The 17,231-nt window shown below is 52.3% G+C and overlaps 2 protein-coding genes across 5 annotated transcripts in view; one reads left to right on the plus strand and one right to left on the minus strand.

The window, feature by feature from the left end:
• The window catches only part of LOC128274341 (C-terminal-binding protein), a 36,589-nt gene extending 23,564 nt beyond the window's left edge, over positions 1–13,025 (minus strand). For 3 of the 4 annotated variants that reach the window (XM_053012502.1, XM_053012504.1, XM_053012500.1), the window contains exon 1: positions 12,894–13,025. The gene's annotated coding sequence lies outside the window, so the exon portion shown is untranslated. The remainder of the gene's footprint in view (positions 1–12,893) is intronic. The other variant, XM_053012501.1, reaches the window with a different exon arrangement.
• A 442-nt stretch (positions 13,026–13,467) lies between these two features.
• Positions 13,468–15,854, plus strand: LOC128271732 (E3 ubiquitin-protein transferase MAEA). Its single transcript, XM_053009355.1, has 3 exons — positions 13,468–13,832; positions 14,163–15,136; positions 15,221–15,854. Exons 1-3 carry the CDS (start codon positions 13,794–13,796, stop codon positions 15,390–15,392), a joined length of 1,185 nt encoding a protein of 394 aa, XP_052865315.1. The 5' UTR covers positions 13,468–13,793; the 3' UTR covers positions 15,393–15,854.
• Positions 15,855–17,231: the final 1,377 nt, after the last annotated feature.

Here is a 17,231-nt window from a genome sequence, read left to right on the forward strand (position 1 = left end):
GAGACAGACTTGGGGAACCTAATAAATCACCTGTGTGGGGCGTGGGGCGGTGGCCACCCCACGCAGCCCGCAATCCACAGAGTAATGGACAGAACATAGCAAACGCAGAAAAAATGGCGTTCGCTGAAAAGCTGCCTCCTCAAGCTGCGCGTCGTTCGTTCACAATAAAATTATTGTCCGATTGTCGGAGCGAACCAACCCCGCGCAAAAAAACGCCTTTTTTCCGCAGACAACTTTCGACCGGAGACGACGCGTGGGCGCAATTGACCTTGTTTTTCTGGTTTTTTTTATTTTATTTCTGAGTGTTCAACACATCGTGTGTCGTCTGGGGAACCCCCCTCGAACACCAATGACGGAATTTTTGGAAATGATGTATCGATGGCGACGTCAGTCGTCGGAGAGGTTCGATCGATCGATCACTTCACCAGACCATTTATCGTTTTTGGTTTTGAAATTCTTGTTTTACGGGTTCCAAAAGGCTCCACACACTGTGTAACTCCAGTGGCGCATCCTGTTCGAAATCCCACCATCCCGATTAGCATGCAAAAGAGTGAGTCCGTCCTTCAAACTGCTCCTTCTGAGGGCTTTGCTCACTTATCAGAAAAGTCACGATCGAGCCCGCAGACATGGATGGAAAGACAGACAGACGAGAGTTGGTCACGAAGCGTTTGTTAAAAAATCACAAAAAAAAACAACACACTGCGCGCTTGAGATTTAATCGTTGTGTTTATGTTTTTAATTGCTTCTTAACGAACTTGCTGGTGGGAATAACTCGACCTTTCTCGATCGACAGTGCGCGTTAACGGTAACACAGCAATCCGCGATCCGAAACCGTGTATTTGTTTATCTTTATCACTCTACCCGGAACGCGCCGCATCATCGCATCGCGGCCTTTGCGGACGACCCAGCCACAGCCACAGCCACATCCACGTCTCGCGCGGTGACTAAAAGTGATAACAATCCCCCCAGCCGAATGTCGAGACACACGCCGGGGAAGACAAAGGCGAAAAAACCGCGCCGCGGAGATCAGCAGCGCGCGGCCATCTTTCTGGCGGCCATTTTGAGAGCAAGAGAGCAAGCGAGAGCGAGCGAACGGAACGGGACCTAACTCTCGATAATTGGTGCAAGTGTCAAGCCCGCGCACTGTGTGTGTGTGTCCACGTGGTGATCGTGATGGCGTAAGGTGCGTGAGAGCGCGACCCGAACACAGTCCCGGAACCCGCGCGGCGGGTGCGATAAGACCGCCGCCTCTCTCCCCGTGGGTGATTGCAATGTCCACCGGCAAAAATCCTCGCGCAAACCACACGCGCGACTGCGCTCGGCCGATGACGGTGATGATAACGATGATGAGTAAACACAAGTGCACAAAAACCTACTTTCCCACTGATAAGCGGACGGGACACAAGTCTCGCGAGACGCGCGCAACTAATGCGCGCCCCGTCACCCGGGTTTGGGTTGGTAAGAGATTGTGTGTGAGTTGCAACCCGGGACGGGACGAGACAGGACAGAACGAACGGGACACAAACTTCAAAACTCCTTGTTTTGGCGAGGTATTGCTTTATTAAGGAGCAAAAACTCGCACCGAATGAAGCGCGCGCGACCTTTCACCAACGGGGGACGGACCACCACCAGACCAGTATGAGCAAGAAACGGGTTTCTTGATCCTGGTGGCCTCCCCGCCTTCGAGCAAATAAAACTGGGGAAAATTCAAGCGTCCCGGAGAAGCTCTTGTTTGGCTTGGGGTAAGAGTGAGGTTAGACACGCATTAGCTACTGAACGGAATCGAGCGAAACTTTATTACTTCCAACAGTGAGTAGAGCAAGAGTTTTTGTGTGATATAAACGAATTCAAGAGAATAGAGGTGAGGACTTGGAGGACGATGAAAGGACTGGGCGTTCAAAAAGATCTAAATCAATCAGAGTTGGTGATAAAAGTTCGTAAAATCGTTGCTCTGGATGGACATTACACTGTAAGGATGTTGGCTGAAGAGTGTAATGCAATTAAAGACACTATATGAAAAAAATTACGTAACGATTCGAAGAAGAGAAAAATTTGTGACGACGATTACCGACGATTAACAGACGACCAAAAGAACACCCGTATAAGACATTCGAAAGGCAAGAATTCAACCCCTAAAAAAGGACAACCACCCTCCGCGTATTCGCATGATCTAACAGCATGTAACTATTTCCTATCCGCAAAGGTGAAATTGGTCATGAAAGAATCAGTTCATGACGGCTAAACCTACTGACACATAAACGTTCATAACTTTTTAATCTGTCATTTGATTTGCATGAAGTTTGGATCCGTTTGAAAGAGAAAAAACGTACCTATCTCAAACCGTTACTAACTAATATATTAAAACAAAAAAGTCTCGCTATTTAAACGACATACTGCCTATGACACGCATTCCCCCGTCGAATGATGATCATCCGCGGCTCCCGTGGGGCCACGCAGTTCCATGCAGTAAATTCCGACCGCAACAGAGTCTCAAAACGCCCAACCAGAATGCAGCAGCGCCACAGAATCTCAGCAAACGCACAAAACCCTGGCGCTGCTGCTCTCTGTCTGTGTTGCCAATTCCGGTTCAGTGCAACGCGCCGCACAGAGAGAGGATCAGCTATCATCATCATCATCATCATTGGCGCACGGGGTGGCGGGGTTCACATTTCAAACCTTTTTCCTTCTTGTCCTCTCCCCGTCGCTCAGCCGGCGGCGCAGCGCGGCCCAGAACCCGAAAACCGGTTCTCTCACCCGCCGTTTCGTCGTCTCTCGGAGTGCGCGCGGAACGAGAATTCACATGGGACACACGGGAGAGAAGGGGGGGGGCACACATTCACCCCAAGCTAATAAAGTAACCGTACGTGCGCGGCGCACAGCCGCACCAACCCCGCCCAGGGCGAAGGAGATGCATTTTGCGCGCTCAAGCACCGCGTCTGGCAGGGCACCACACATCAATTCACGCGCTCAAATATTATTACACATTCCGGTTTCTCGACGACCGCACACATACGGGCAGACGGACAGGCCGCGCATAAAATCGACCTAAATTTAACCTGTAAATAGCGCCCTCTACCGAGAGAGAGAGAGAGGCTCAAAGAGCGGCGCCCGCCTCGTACCGCAGCTGGAAAATGGAGGAATTTTCGTGACTGCCGCCGAAACGCACGACACGCAGGGAGGCAGGCGGCGCGCGCGGCGCGAGTGCACTTTTCATGCGTCCTCACGCTACCCCCTTGGAGGTTGGGCGCGACCCCGCGAGAGAGGCCCCTCTTGTGTGTGCGCGCGCGCGCGCGGGGCCACGTTGGTAAAATTGGAATTTATTTATAAATCGTTATTTTCCAATCCACCCAGTGAGCGAGAGGAGCTGTCTCGTTCCCGTTTCTTCCATGGCATGCTGCTGCGGTTTGCTGGCAACCTTTGCGCTTCCGTCAATTGGCTGGCTGGCGGCTACTGACCGGTTTTAAAGCGCGTCTCGCCGAAACGGTCGGCCGGTCGTTAGGCATCTGCACATACAATCTGTGCGAAAAATAACCACACAACCCCTACGTCGACCGTCGTCGTCGTTTCAGTTCCGCGTTGCGTCGCGCTGCTGCGTGCTTTTCCTCCTTTTCATTGGTTTTTTTTTTGGGGGCCGATTCCAAACACGGGCACGCATGTCAAAAAAGGGCCGGACGTTGCCAAAGGGCACCGCGCGCGTCATTATCGCCTGGTTAGCACTAGGCTGGTGAGGGGGTCGTATGATTTATGCGTTTCTGTGTGTGTACTCGCCAATGTTTGTACATTAATTGTTGCTATTTGGGGCGCTCCCGAAATAGCATCGCAGAAGGCAAAAACCGCGCGCAAACAATGGAAAAACGGACAGGACAAGAAGAATTCCCGTGAAACCCGGGGCGGACAAGACGGTCACCCGCGCGTCGGCACTGGCAACCGATTCAGAAGATAACGGAGGCACACACACGCACACGAACAGCGATGACGACGTGGGGATGCAACCGAAGCAGCAGCAGCAACAGCACCAGAGAACCTTCTCGAGAGTCGGCCCGACCGACAGTTAAACAACCGTCACTGTCATTATTGCGCCCGCACACACACACACACACGCAGGCACGCGTAGCGCTTAGCTTTCTTGACGATGATGATGATGACGATGGCGAACGGTGATACGTGCGCGAAAGAAGCACTGATAAGAAGGGCAGAGAAGAGGCCACCACCAGCTACCGAGACACACGATGAGATGATGGGGCGCCTTTTTCCCACGTACAACCACCCACCAGCCGCGCGGACGCGGATCGATGGCGTGCGGCTCATGGTTTCTTAAAGAGTGTGAATGCATCTTTCATTGTGCGCAACTATGTCGCTCGCCCTTTAAAAGACCTGGCAGACAACGGGCTGCCAGAGCTGAGTTGAGAAATAGACCGGGGTGCATCCGTCCGGAACACGACTGGAGCGCACTTCGCTCGGTTCCTTCAGATAAGTTGTTCGCCAAGGCAGACAAAGTAACACCACACCCCCGGCGGTCATCAAAAGCAAAAACTAGGTTCCCCGAGAGTGAGACACAGCATTCCAATAATGCTGTCGTCCTGCAATTGCATTCTGAAATATTAAACCGAGGCACCGAGAAGCCAGCACAGTGTACACACTACTGTGCTGTGGTGTGCGCCATCTGTGCGCATAAGCTCGTTGGAATTTTGTGGAGTTGGACACCAACGACCAACGCAAGTGCACCGGGCAATCCGTACACCATCGACCGAAAAATAATCGATTTTCCGGCCATCCTCCAACGAGCCCGTCCGTCCGTCGCCAAATAGGCGCCCTCGCCGAAGATGATACAACGTCATCAGCGCGCAATCGGATATGAGCCTTGGGGGGGGAACCGGAATGACACGAACGCCAGTGCAATTACATCCATTGCACATTCCAGCTCTCTCTCTCGCTCTGTCTCCGCCCGGGCTACCACCATCCGGGGACCGGGGTTTTAATCCAATTAATCTGACCAGATTGCAGCAGCAGCAACCCGTCGTCCATCGGTCGGTCTGGATCCCTCTCTTGGACTGGAGAGAAATTCGATCTGTTCCGAATAATGGCTGCCATAGAGTTTGGGGGGCCGGTTTTTGCTAGCGAAGCAAAACTGCACGGAGCCTACAACAGAGCAGACTGTGTTAGTGTGTGTGTGACTCAATCAGTCCACATCCTGCAGGCTATTCGCGACGAAATTGTTTGCATGATTGTCTCCATCCAGGGCCTGCTGGAATGGAACACCGACTCCGTGACGTTTAAATTCCAAATGTCCTGTGTCCTGGCAGCTCAGAGCTCGTGCCTGGGGGGCCCCCGTCCCCCAACAGGAGTCGAGAAATAGGACGCGGCCGCTCTCTCTGAAAGGACCAAAACATATGAATGTTTGTCAGAGTCCGTGTCTTTTGTCCTTTTTCTTGCCGTTTTTTTGCCGCCAACCTGTTCAAAATGGATCCCGAACCGATCGATGGCCGACACGAAGAACCAATAGAGGACGGACCATCATGCGCCGCTCCACCCTGCTGCCTGCTGCTGCTGATGATATGTCACAGACAGGCGCATTGTCCCCAAAAATATGGGCACCGGAAACGGCACGGGATGAGAATCTGACACAATAATGGCCGGAGGGTGGCCGGGAGGACCTGCCACTCGCAGCAGCACGGGCGGCGCAGTTGGGGCGATGCGATGTCTCGTTTTGCGTGTTGCCGCGGCCGGTCGGGCAAACAGTTCCTCCGACCGACTTCGTCCGACCGGGCGGCGCGCAGCAGACAAAAGCCGAAACAATTTGCAAGTAGATCAATAATTTTAATTATTGCGCAAACAGCAGCCACCGCCGAAGGACTGGAGGAGGTAGGATGATGGGCGGCGGAATGTCATCCTCTGGGCCCACCGATTCCTCGGATACTAATGCGGACGCGCCTCAGGAGTCCTCTGCCGTCTCGTTAGTAGAGGAGCGCGCACAGCTAATGGACCATCGTCAAATACGCGCGCGGCGCCTGTTGTTTGGGCGAAGAAGCTACAGAATATCGGAATCGGGCGAAAGTGGTTTCAGCATGGAAATACAATCTCGCCGTGAATCATTAAAAAGCAATAACGCCAACGTTGGACGCCGTCAGTGGTTTGTCGTCACTTGCCTATGTATTTATGCTGTGCCCTCTCTTCTCGCCAGAGTGCACGAACCGGAAATCTAAGAACATTCCCGTTTTCTCTTGGCGGCTTCCTTCTTCATTTGCAATTTGTTCGCACCGCCGCTGCTGTGTCTGCTGCTCGAAAGCCCGACCAAACTGTTACCAACTCGGGCAGAGAAGCCTGAGAGCGCCACACGGCAGGGGTCCCTTTTGCTGGCTACATTCCATTACCATTCCGAACCGTCAACCGAACGGTGCGCGATTATGAATAAATCAACGATCGATCGGGTACGAGCTTCCGAGGAGGACACAAAAATCAATATCCATTTCACAGGGAACGGTTGGTTGGTTCCATTCCATTCATTCCGAGCGGGAGAGCACATTTCATTGCTTTGGCACATTGAATTATCAAATTGTTTTGCAGAGGTTTGCACATCTTTGATTAAACCAGCCCGTTGTTTGCGGCACAGTCTGAATCGGGAATGCGAAATGAATGTTGATTTTTATTTGGCACCAACATTCGGAAGACATGCCAAAAATCGGATGCAACGGATCCGTGTATCCAACGGACCATAGCAAGCGATGCAGCGCGTTAAACACACAAACTCGCGCACATCCTGCATTGTCCGTGTCACAGAACCGAATCTTTTAAATCGATCGCCGACTGCAACGAGCACACGCAAGTCACACACAGCATCGTTGACCCCCCTTAACCAACGGCCTACATTTTATGCAACTTTTTCCGGACCATCGAAAACTCGGCGCGAACCCGGTCGACCCACCACCCTTCGAGGGTGGGCCGCCACCAGGGACCGTTTTTTGTCCAGTAATGCTCCCCCCTTCTCACTCTTTAAATCCATGTTTTCCAGCGCTTTCCACACGGTCGCCGGCATTCGGCTCTCAGCGCCGTGGTGTTTTGGCTTGGTCTAGTTGATAGTTCATCTCCTGGCATCTTCTTCCTCAAGCCTTTTCGCTCTCGCTCTCGCTGGGTGTCAATTCTCGCCGACCCGCGCTCTCTCTCTCTCTCGGTAAAATGGGCTTTAATATTTTATGCTTATTGCCTTCCACACCACGCGCACCAAGCCAAGCGAACTGGCTTCAGATGAGCTGAAACGAAAAAAACGCCAACAAAATAATGTTCCGAAGAGAGCATCATGATGATTTGCATTTTAAGCCACCGCGTTCTCAGTCGCGAACGCCCCGTCGCCTTCTCTGTTTGAATCGCTTGGACCATAAACAGGGTTGAGAGACTCTGGCGCTAATGTATTTTTATTTGTTCATGTTTGATCCAAAACAAACGTTACGAATCACCTTTAGCACCACTATTCGGCAGAGTATTGATTAAAGAATTCTGTGCACAATAAGTTCGAAGCATCAAAATCGGAGTAGTGAATCGCATTAGTATAAACGTCAATCCGGTACCGTGTTTATATGTTTGCTTTGAGATAGCGATTTGACAGTTCTCCTGTTTAGACGATTCCAATCGGCTACCGTTCGGATCAAATGATGGCGACGACGACGAAGACATTCAGTTCCACCATCCACTGTACAAATGCAGGCAAATGTAGTGTTCCTGCGAAAGCAACCGCGCACAGCCAGCCATTTTTTCCCGCCATTAGGTGGTAGTTGCTCTCTAAATGCAAAACATAAAGCATGAGATCAGAAGCCTGCCTTGATTCGACGTTTGTCTGCTCTTTTTCTCTCGTTGCTATGCTCACCGAGAGGAGCATGCTGCGCCCGCCGCCTTGTGACGTCGGTCGATGGCCGGATCTGATCCCACGTCTCTATCGGAGCTCTCCTCGCCGCCGCCACAACCCACAGCAGCAGGAACGTCGAAATTAAGGCAAGGAACATAGACCCGGCCCGCAAACAGCAGGTACTGAACCCGCAAGCCCAAGGCTAGTGCGAGATGAGGCGGCTGCCCCATAAAAAAGGGGCCTCCCAAACCGCGCTAATGGCAACAGGCCCGCCAGCAAAATGGCGGGCGGCATCGTCCAGCAGGCAGAGCACCCAGTCCCGCCCCCGCGCTCCGCACGCGGGGTCAGAAACCACCTAAAACGCGGCAACCGAATGCAAACGAAGAGGAACACGGAACGAACGGCGCGGGCGCGTATGCATAAAATTATGCGCGCCCGTCCGCCGTTTGACTTTGGACGTGTCTCTCTCTCTTTGGACCGATGACCGGGCTTGAGGGAAGGGCACGACGGAACCGACACACACACACACACCTAGACGGACGGAGGGGGGAGAAGAAATGGATTGCTTCTTTTCATCACTTTAAGCGCACAAACGGCGGGCAGAAGCGAAAAAAAGAAGCCGCAACCGCAACGACGACAGCGCGGCGCAAAAGAGGTGCGCGCGCGCGCATGTTTGGCAAAGACCCCCCCTATCGCGCTCTCTCTCTCTCTCCCAGGTGCCCCGCGCCGACCAAACGGATTGCGACCGAGCAGAGAACCCGCGCAGTGACCAGCGACGAAGGAGAAGAGAAACGCTCAGGAAACGCCGGCCAGGGATGATCCGCCGTAAGCCCTCTACCCGGAGGGCGTGGGGCATAATGAAAGATCACCACCGGCTGTTGGCGCGGTGCGGAACCCCTGAGGCGTGGGGGGGTTGAAGAAAATAAATCGCCTACAATATAAACTCGACACAGGGGGGTTACGAGGACTCCGCGGGGATTGGGTTGACCCCGAGACCGACCGCAGAAAAAGATAAAGCATGCCACGAGTGGGAACGACAGAGAGAGTGAGAAAGAGCGGGATGGAGCGTGATGGAATGGACGGAACGAGAGTGGAATACGAAAGGCAAAAACCGGCAAGAGACACAGAAGGGCAGGGAAAAACCGGATGATGCCGACGGATCGTCGGCGAGGCGAGGGTTGAGTAAGTGGGTTAAGAGGCGGGAGCACCAGACACCCAGACAGGCGCGGCAACGGCGCACCGAAGAACGACAGAACAGAGAGGGAGAAAGAGAAATGGGAAGATAAAAGGCCAGAAATAAAAGCAAAGTAACCCATCACACGCACGCTCCCAAGCCGCAGAGAAGCGAACGGAATAAAAGCAAAGACACACACACACACACACACGTGTGTGCGCGAAGAAGGCGGCGACGAAAAGGAAAAGTTAAAGAACGACGCTATTTTTTACACAACGTCGTGTCGTTCGAGTTCTTCGCGCGCGCGCGTCCCTCCGATTCACCCTTTTACACGCTACTGCTCCTCTGTCGACCGCGGCGTTGCTGCTTTTTTTATTACGAACTTCACGCGCGCCTTGAGCCTCTGCCACACACACACGCGCGCGCTCGCTCGCTCGCTTGGACTCATAACCGTGGAGTTGTTCAGCACCGAAAAAAAAATCAAATCCAAGTTCACATTTTATTACTCATCGAAGAGTGCGCCTTTCAGTCGCCTGACAGACAGAGAGTGCGGTCAATAATTGCCGGTACTAGTGGCCCCTAAAATAACACGGTTGTTTAATTGATTATATTATGCGTCTATGTGTCTGACACCCAATAAAAAAATATCCAAGAACAATGCTCCCGAGAAGTAAGTTACAGAGAGTGCTGTGTGAGGGTGTAAAAGTCGTAAATAAATTAAAATTATCGTAAAAGAAAATACTTAACAGTCTGTTAGGACTCCCATCTACTGATCAACGATATCGTAAATCGAAAATGTGTTATCCACACCGAATCGCAGAAATTGTTGACCGCTCTGTGAGTGTTATTATACCCGCTCGGAATGGCACGCACGTAGTCTGACGCGCCAAAAACGTAATGGCGGTGGTCTGAAGGACTGAGATTGACAGCCCGGTTTTTTCGTTGCCACCCACCGACCGGGCCCAAGAAAGTTCGCTACCGGCGTGGCGCGTTCCGTAAGCCCCAGATCCATAAATGAGGTACGCGTAACCCACCCATTGCCTCTGGCGGGCAGGCGACCGGCCGGCGATTAGCATCGGAGCATACACGCACAACCCGAAGCCCGAAAAGAACCCGTGGCAAACGACGGCCCGTTGCTTACCATTTGGTCAGACATAGAAAAGTCACATCCGGGTTCGCACGACGAAAGTCGCTCACCGGCGTAGAGGAAATAAGGAACATGGTGGTGCTCCTCCGCGCGCCATTACACCATTATGGCGTAGCGCGCGGAATGCCCGAAACCCGCTGAACGAAGCTAAAAACCGGTGCATGCCGCGCGGCGGTCTTTTTCGGCGTTTCCAACTTTGCGTGACCTTCGACGAACGAACGCCGGTCTCTCTGGCCCGGTGGGGCCCGAGACGCCGTCGGGCGGCGGTGTGGCCTTGACTCTCTGCCGACACCGCGCCATCAATCGTCGTCGCGGGGGCTTCACCGTTAACAGCCAAGAACAACATCGCGCGCGCGCTCCAACTAACGAGACGGGGGCCACCGCTGAAAAAAGGCCATTTCAACATAGCGCGAGCGAGTAGTGGCCACCGCGTCGTCGTTGCGCGCGCGGTCGTTGCATTCGAGTAAGCACACCTTATTTGCTTGCCGGTCCGTCTTCTTCGGTGGATCTTCGGGGGGGCGCGCACACGCAAAAGAAGCCGCTCCCGACACCGGGTTCAATGCTGCAAACTTGAACAAATATGCACAAGAAGAGCGTACCATTGTTAAATGAGATTGAAACAGAGGGCAACACAAAAGAAACTTACCACCAATTGTCCTCACACGGCGGATAGTTCGGTCTCTCGCGCGCGCACGCCATTCTCTTCCGTACTTTGCTGTCCCCGGATGCGCGTCTCGTCATCTCGTACATTGTTGCCCGATGGAAAGCCATTCCCTCGCATTCCTTCCCGTAATCCATAACGATGCAGAGAGTTGCAGTCATCTTCGTATTGCATCGCTCTACGCCCCTTCCGACGACCTTGGTGCGCGTTGTGCGTCCTTTTGTGTGACCGGCAACTTCATTCCTCGGGTGGTGCGCTTTTAACCGTGTTCGCCAAGCGTTGGTTGGTTGGTAGCGGAGCGGAGCAGTGCACTGGCGCATCGGCTTCCTTTCAAACAACATTAACCGCAAATGATGTCTCGCGTTCCCGCGGCCACCGATACTCATTTGGTTCCAGACGAATTCGTGCGGGCCGGCACACTTTGTATGCGGCCTTCGCTCTCGTAGCTTGAACAAACATAGTGCGTTCGCTGGCCGCAGTGTCGAGTGTGTCACCACCGTCGTCGGCGGCGTAATTGACCTTGCGGTGGTGGCGGTGCTGATGATGTTTGTTTCTACCCACTCAAGCCAGTCGAGAGAGGGCGCGCGAAAGCTTGAGCCCACCGCCGGGGAATTCAATAAAGCGCTATTTAATTGATTTAGTAGACTGTGCGCCATTGTTTTCGCCAGGAAACTCTTCCAAGCCTCCTGCGATCAATGGAGTCTGTAATAGCAACGAAATTGCATCAGGAAGCAGCGACAGCGTTCCACTTTCTTGCGCCGAGCCACCGAGAAGAGGCGAATGGGCTGGCGGACAGAGCGCGGTCAGTGGCACTCTCTCCCGTTGTCCTTTCACAACACGCACCCACCACATGCTCATCCCGCCGGACTCAGCCCGCGCGCACACACACACTCACACACGGAACCCGAGAAGCGTAGCACACCTTTCCAAACGGTGGTGTGTGCAAGGAGGAAAAGAGGAACGGAAAAAATGTAAAACGAATTCGCCTGCTTCGCTCCCTCTTTCGCCGTCGCCGCTGCCGATATTGGGCTTGTTTTCGTACGGGGATCGTCCGGGACCAAGGCACGGACGGACGGACGGACGGCGAGGCGATGAGAGGATAGTAGAATATTTGAAATGGTCGACTCAATCGGGCACTTCCACCACACGTCGGCGTCTCCGCCGCCGCGCGCGCGTAAGCCAGCATCCTCCACCACCGCCATCATGGCCACACACCTTCGTCGCACCCGCATTCTCCTCCGCACACCAACGGTACCATACACTTCAAGAGCGGGAGAGAGAAAGACAGAGAGCGAGAAACAAGGAGGAGAAGGAGAGAGAGAGAGAGAGTACAAAGCCAACGGAAAAGGCGTTTTTATTTTTATTTCACTTCTCTTTCCGCTGCTTTTTTGCCGTATTCAGCGCGCATTAACCGCGGCACCATAACCGCACACACACACACAGGCACATACACGCGCAGACACAATCACACACGCTAGCCACGCACTTTGCTGGCCAGCAGAACGCGCGCGCGTTTACCGAAATGCGAAATGTGGTTCCCCCGGTTTCGGTGTGTACTCCGCCGGTCGGTGCCGGGGCCACGACGATGATCCGCCGCCGCCGGCTTCTCGATGGCGCAGAAACCCCCCAATTTACCCCTCTGCCCGGACTGACGCCGCGCGCGTCCCGTTAGAGTGTGTCTCACAGTTTGCTGCGGTCAGGTTGCGAATGACTCGCGAACTCACACACTGCACACACCGTTTTGCACCGTCGTTGTTGGGTGCCCAGCTTCACACAGCTTGTCACACACACACACACACACACGGACTGACTGCCGCCCTGCCGGCCGCCCGGAGTGTGTTCCACCTTCGTCAAATTGGAGGCTGCCTACATCACATGCACACGGGCGGGCGGAATTACAACTTTCGTGAAACGTGTAATCCGGCGACGAAGTAAACCTGGCGTTTACGGGTGGACAACGGCAAACCGATCCCACAGCGGCAGCGGCCAATGGTTCTCGCACACACGCACCGCGCCTGCCGCTGCCTGGCAGCACAAAACTCGGTCCCAGCACCGCCGCAATCTGGCCACTTACACTGCATCTAGCACCGGAACGAGCTGGTGAACGACACGAGCGTCATTTGCACGCCGACAGAGTTCACTAATGAGCAGATTTGCACCAATTTTCACCGCCCGGTCGATGGAGGAAAAAGTAACGCTGTCGACGCTACCTACGATTGTCGAAAATGGTCGCGTCTAACGGAGCTTTTGGAGCTTTTTTTTTCCCGTCATGGTGGCAGCCCTGGCAGTTTCGTCATTTTCGCTCGTAACGGTTACCGTGGAGTAACGATTGGTAACGGTAACGGTTGCTAACGGATCAGGAAAATAATTTAATTTGTTCAATTGTTTTGTCAAATAATTTGGTTCCTGAGTTTCGTTAGATAATTGCTTCGTTGAATAAAATTTTGTTTGGTCTTTTTGTTTGGAGTGTAGCAAATAATCATCAGTTTTTTATGTTGTGGTAGGAAATTGTGATTCTTCACAGCGTAACGCCCTACAAGCCGTCAATTGACGTAACGCTTGGTAACGGTAACGGTTGTCAGTCATATGGGCACTGAATCAAAACAAGTTTTCTTCTTCACAAGTTTTCTTCTTCTTTCACACGGTGCAGTACGAACCGAATCGTCATATTTTATCATTCGTCACAACCATTTTGGTACTTGCATTTTGCAGCTGACCTTTCGTGAGGCAGGCCAGTCAGTGCGAGTCTACACGAGTGCGTCTAGAATGCAATTTAAGTTGCACCTGCTAGCAGAAACCATTAACAGAGTCTCGTTTCGATATCCTGCGAAATTTCTCGGCACGACGTAGCAGCCATTGGCTTGCGGATAGGGGCGCAGTGACATTCAGCTGAGAAGCAGTGGAGTTTTCTTTTTCTTTGCTTTTTTTTTCTTCGCTGGCTCTGTAAATCTCAAATTGGGTGGCAGAAGCCTAAATGGCCGAAATCAAAGCAATGGAGCATCCATCATTAAAGGTAAGTGTTGCGTGCGGGACGCGAACGTTGGCCAGGCGTTGTTTATCCTTCCGACCTATTTGCGTCGCAAAATCGGATGGGTGTAGCCGAGAACCAAGATGGACTCTCAGACTTTTCTTCACGCACCCCCCCTGGCTGGCGAGTGCGAAAACAAAATGGCTCACCCCGCGAGAGGGAGTCCGTGTCATTGCCTTTTCGTTGCTTTCAATGGCCAGCCAGCTAGTTGTTTACATGCAATCGCTAAAATTGATAAGAAAAATTCATCTCACGATCGCTGGCACGCCGCTGGGTGTGTCACTCTTATCAATCCGTCCGTCCGTTCGCCTTCAGGTACCGTACGAAATACTGAACAAGCGTTTTCGTATCGCACAAAAAACGCTCGACCGTGAGCTGAGCCAGATACAGAACGTGGCCTCGGAGCTGGAGAAGGGTCTGTCGGAGGGCACGGCCAGCTCGGAGATTTCGCGCCTGCTGGGCGGCGTGGTCGAACGCCTGCAGGTGCTGAAGCGCAAGGCCGAGGAAAGCATTTCGGAGGAACTGTCGGCCGGGTACGTGTGCAAGCGTCGGCTGGAGCACCTGAAGCAGAACGTGAACCCACCGGTGGACGCCACCACGCTGGAGCTGCAGGCCGCCGCAACGAGCCAGTGGAAGAAGATCCGGCTCGATCGCATGATCGTCGAACACTTTCTGCGTCTCGGCTACTACGACACGGCCGAACGGTTGGCCGAACGTAGCGGCATCCGGGATCTGACCAATTTGGACATTTTCCAAGTCACGCGCGAGGTGGAGCGCGACCTGGTGAACCATTGCACGGCCAAGTGCATCGCCTGGTGCAACGACAACAAGTCGAAGCTGAAGAAGATCAACTCCACCATCGAGTTCCAGCTGCGCGTGCAGGAGTTTGTCGAGCTGATCCGCGAAGACAAGCGGCTGGTGGCGGTGCGCCACGCACAGAAGTACTTCCCGGCGTTCGAACACGAACAGCTGAAGGAGATCCGCCAGTGCATGGCACTGCTCGCTTTTCAGGTGAACACGGAGGTCGAACCGTACAAGACGTTGTTCGATCCGCAGCGCTGGAACGATCTGGTGCTGCACTTCCGGCTCGAAAACTATCGCCTGTTTCAGCTGCCGTCTCAGTCGGTGCTGAGTGTGGCGGTACAGGCCGGCATTTCGGCCCTGAAGACACCGCAGTGCTACTCGTACACCTCGAAAAACATGAACTGTCCCGTGTGCCAGGAGAACGTGAACGAGATTGCCGAGAACCTGCCCTTCTCACACTGTGCCCAGAGTCGACTGATTTGCAGGTAATGAGGGCAGGAGAAGGGAGCGCATATTGCTCTACTGATTTCGATTTGTCCCCATTTTTCAACTGGCTTCTCGTTGCACAGAATTACAGGCAAACCGCTGAACGAACACAACCTACCGATGATGCTGCCGAACGGGCAGATCTTTGGCCAGCAGGCGATCGAACAGATGCGGCGCGAAAACGACATTCTCGTTTGCCCGAAAACGAACGAATCGTTCCGTGCGCCAAAGATCGAGAAAGTCTTCGTCATGTAGTAGCTTTACGCATGGCAAGCAACGCTCTGATGAACAACCCACATTCTCATTCGGCCTCGGCTTCTGGAAACCCTTCCGGCGGTGGTAGTCCCTAGTGGTAGGACTGTTCCCGTCTCTAAATTCCGCAACACCTCTCACGAACACGTCGTCGGTTTTCTGTTCAGCTTCACAATTGTCGGTTGTTTTTTTCCCAGACGTTCACCATTCTTTTCACAATCCTCTCTGTCAATCACAGCTTCTAGGTTTACGTGGCTTTTATTTTATGGTTTGCTGTTTGAGATTATTACTTGTTGAATTGTGATTGATTTTTTTCGCAAACGTTTGATACTTCAGCTGAAAGGTAGAGGCCAAAAGTAATTTTTATTTCTATTTCTTAAAACATTTGAACACGCCTTTTCTTAGAGTTAAGTTTGCCATTTAAAACAAGCGGCGCGAAAGGATTCGCCAGCGAAAGATTGTTTGCAGGAGAAAATTTTTAGTTTTCATTTCAATCTCATACCCGGCGGTTCACACTAAGCAAAAGAACCGTTAGTCATATAAAATTATTATTTACAATTGTCTCCGGTACCAACTGAATCAAGGTACGGAATGCGAAGTAAGAATCCAAAACGACGGTTGAGAATTCTGTTCGACCGGGATCGAAACGTGCCGCGTTAGATAGGAAAGCGGATGAATACAAAACAAAATATACATTACCTATTGTCCACATGCATGCGGAATAATACTAGAGCTAAGGGAGGACATGTAGAGTAACGATAGATATGATAAGTCAAATCAAACCGGACAGCGGATTCGCACCGACATGAAGCAATTTTTGCTGCGGCAGACATATAATCAGCGGATACGAAATCATCGTACAGTGCGCGAAAACGTAAATAAAAACGACTAATTTTGCATGGAACATTCTTACGAAAGCGCGGGGGCCAAGGCCAACATTCAAGAGTATTGACGGAAAATAGTGCGATTAAGAGTGAAATTTCGTTTGCTATATTTCAAATAAAATGAAATGAAATCATTTCGTACTACAGCGTGCAGGATATATATTCTTCGTGCTCCCGATAAACGGCGGTAAACAAAACGCAAGGCACGATCATTTTGTACATGATTTTATTTATTTACGATCTATTCTATAGTAATCTTTGTTCGACAACAAATCTCACCTCACGCAGAGAGGCATTGTTTGGCGAGATTGTGTTTTCTTTGTAGCATCGTTTAGTTGATTTGTAGTTGCAGAACGGGACGATTGGTTACCGAGCACAGATAATCCTAATGTTGCGAATATTTCACAACGGCCAACGTCGGGCGAACTTAGACAGCTCACGCTCGCCCGCGCTCGGGCGAACACTCGCCGGTGAGTCCCGCTGGATCGGGACAACGGGCTGTAAGCGTCGGGGATCGTCTCTTTGATCACAATACCGCGTGGCGACACGGTATTTCTTTTTAACTCTCTCGTAGTTTATTAATCCGAACCGCCGCGAATCGTATCAGAACCGCCACGAACCGAAATAAACGAGTGTTAGAAGCGACCGAACCACCCGCGTGTTATTAAGTTACAATTCATTTGTAACACCTAAGAATGAGCGTTTACCAAAGTACCATGTAGAGTAAGTATGCGTCTGTTCTTCTTTTAGTAAATGTTTCTATTCATCTTGCCGCTCGGTGCCGCTTAAGCTACCAACCAATTAGCGGGCTCGTCGGGACTGGCTCGGGTTGACTAGAAGTACACAGTGTTGCCAAGCAGCGGCCACTTAAAATATGTTAACAAACCCATTCCTTCCAAACAGCGCCAGATTTTCGGGGTTAGTAGCACCGGCCGGGAAGCCATGGTGCGCCACAGCG

Source organism: Anopheles cruzii, chromosome 3, assembly GCF_943734635.1.
Source record: "Anopheles cruzii chromosome 3, idAnoCruzAS_RS32_06, whole genome shotgun sequence".
In the NCBI taxonomy this organism is placed as follows: domain Eukaryota; kingdom Metazoa; phylum Arthropoda; class Insecta; order Diptera; family Culicidae; genus Anopheles; species Anopheles cruzii.

Excerpts from the sequence above, each read along its gene's own strand:
- LOC128271732 (XM_053009355.1), top strand. The coding sequence starts at position 13,794 with ATGGCCGAAATCAAAGCAATGGAGCATCCATCATTAAAG. Across the intron at positions 13,833-14,162 it reads TGGAGCATCCATCATTAAAG|GTACCGTACGAAATACTGAA; the intron begins GTAAGTGTTGCG and ends GTTCGCCTTCAG. Across the intron at positions 15,137-15,220 it reads CAGAGTCGACTGATTTGCAG|AATTACAGGCAAACCGCTGA; the intron begins GTAATGAGGGCA and ends CTCGTTGCACAG.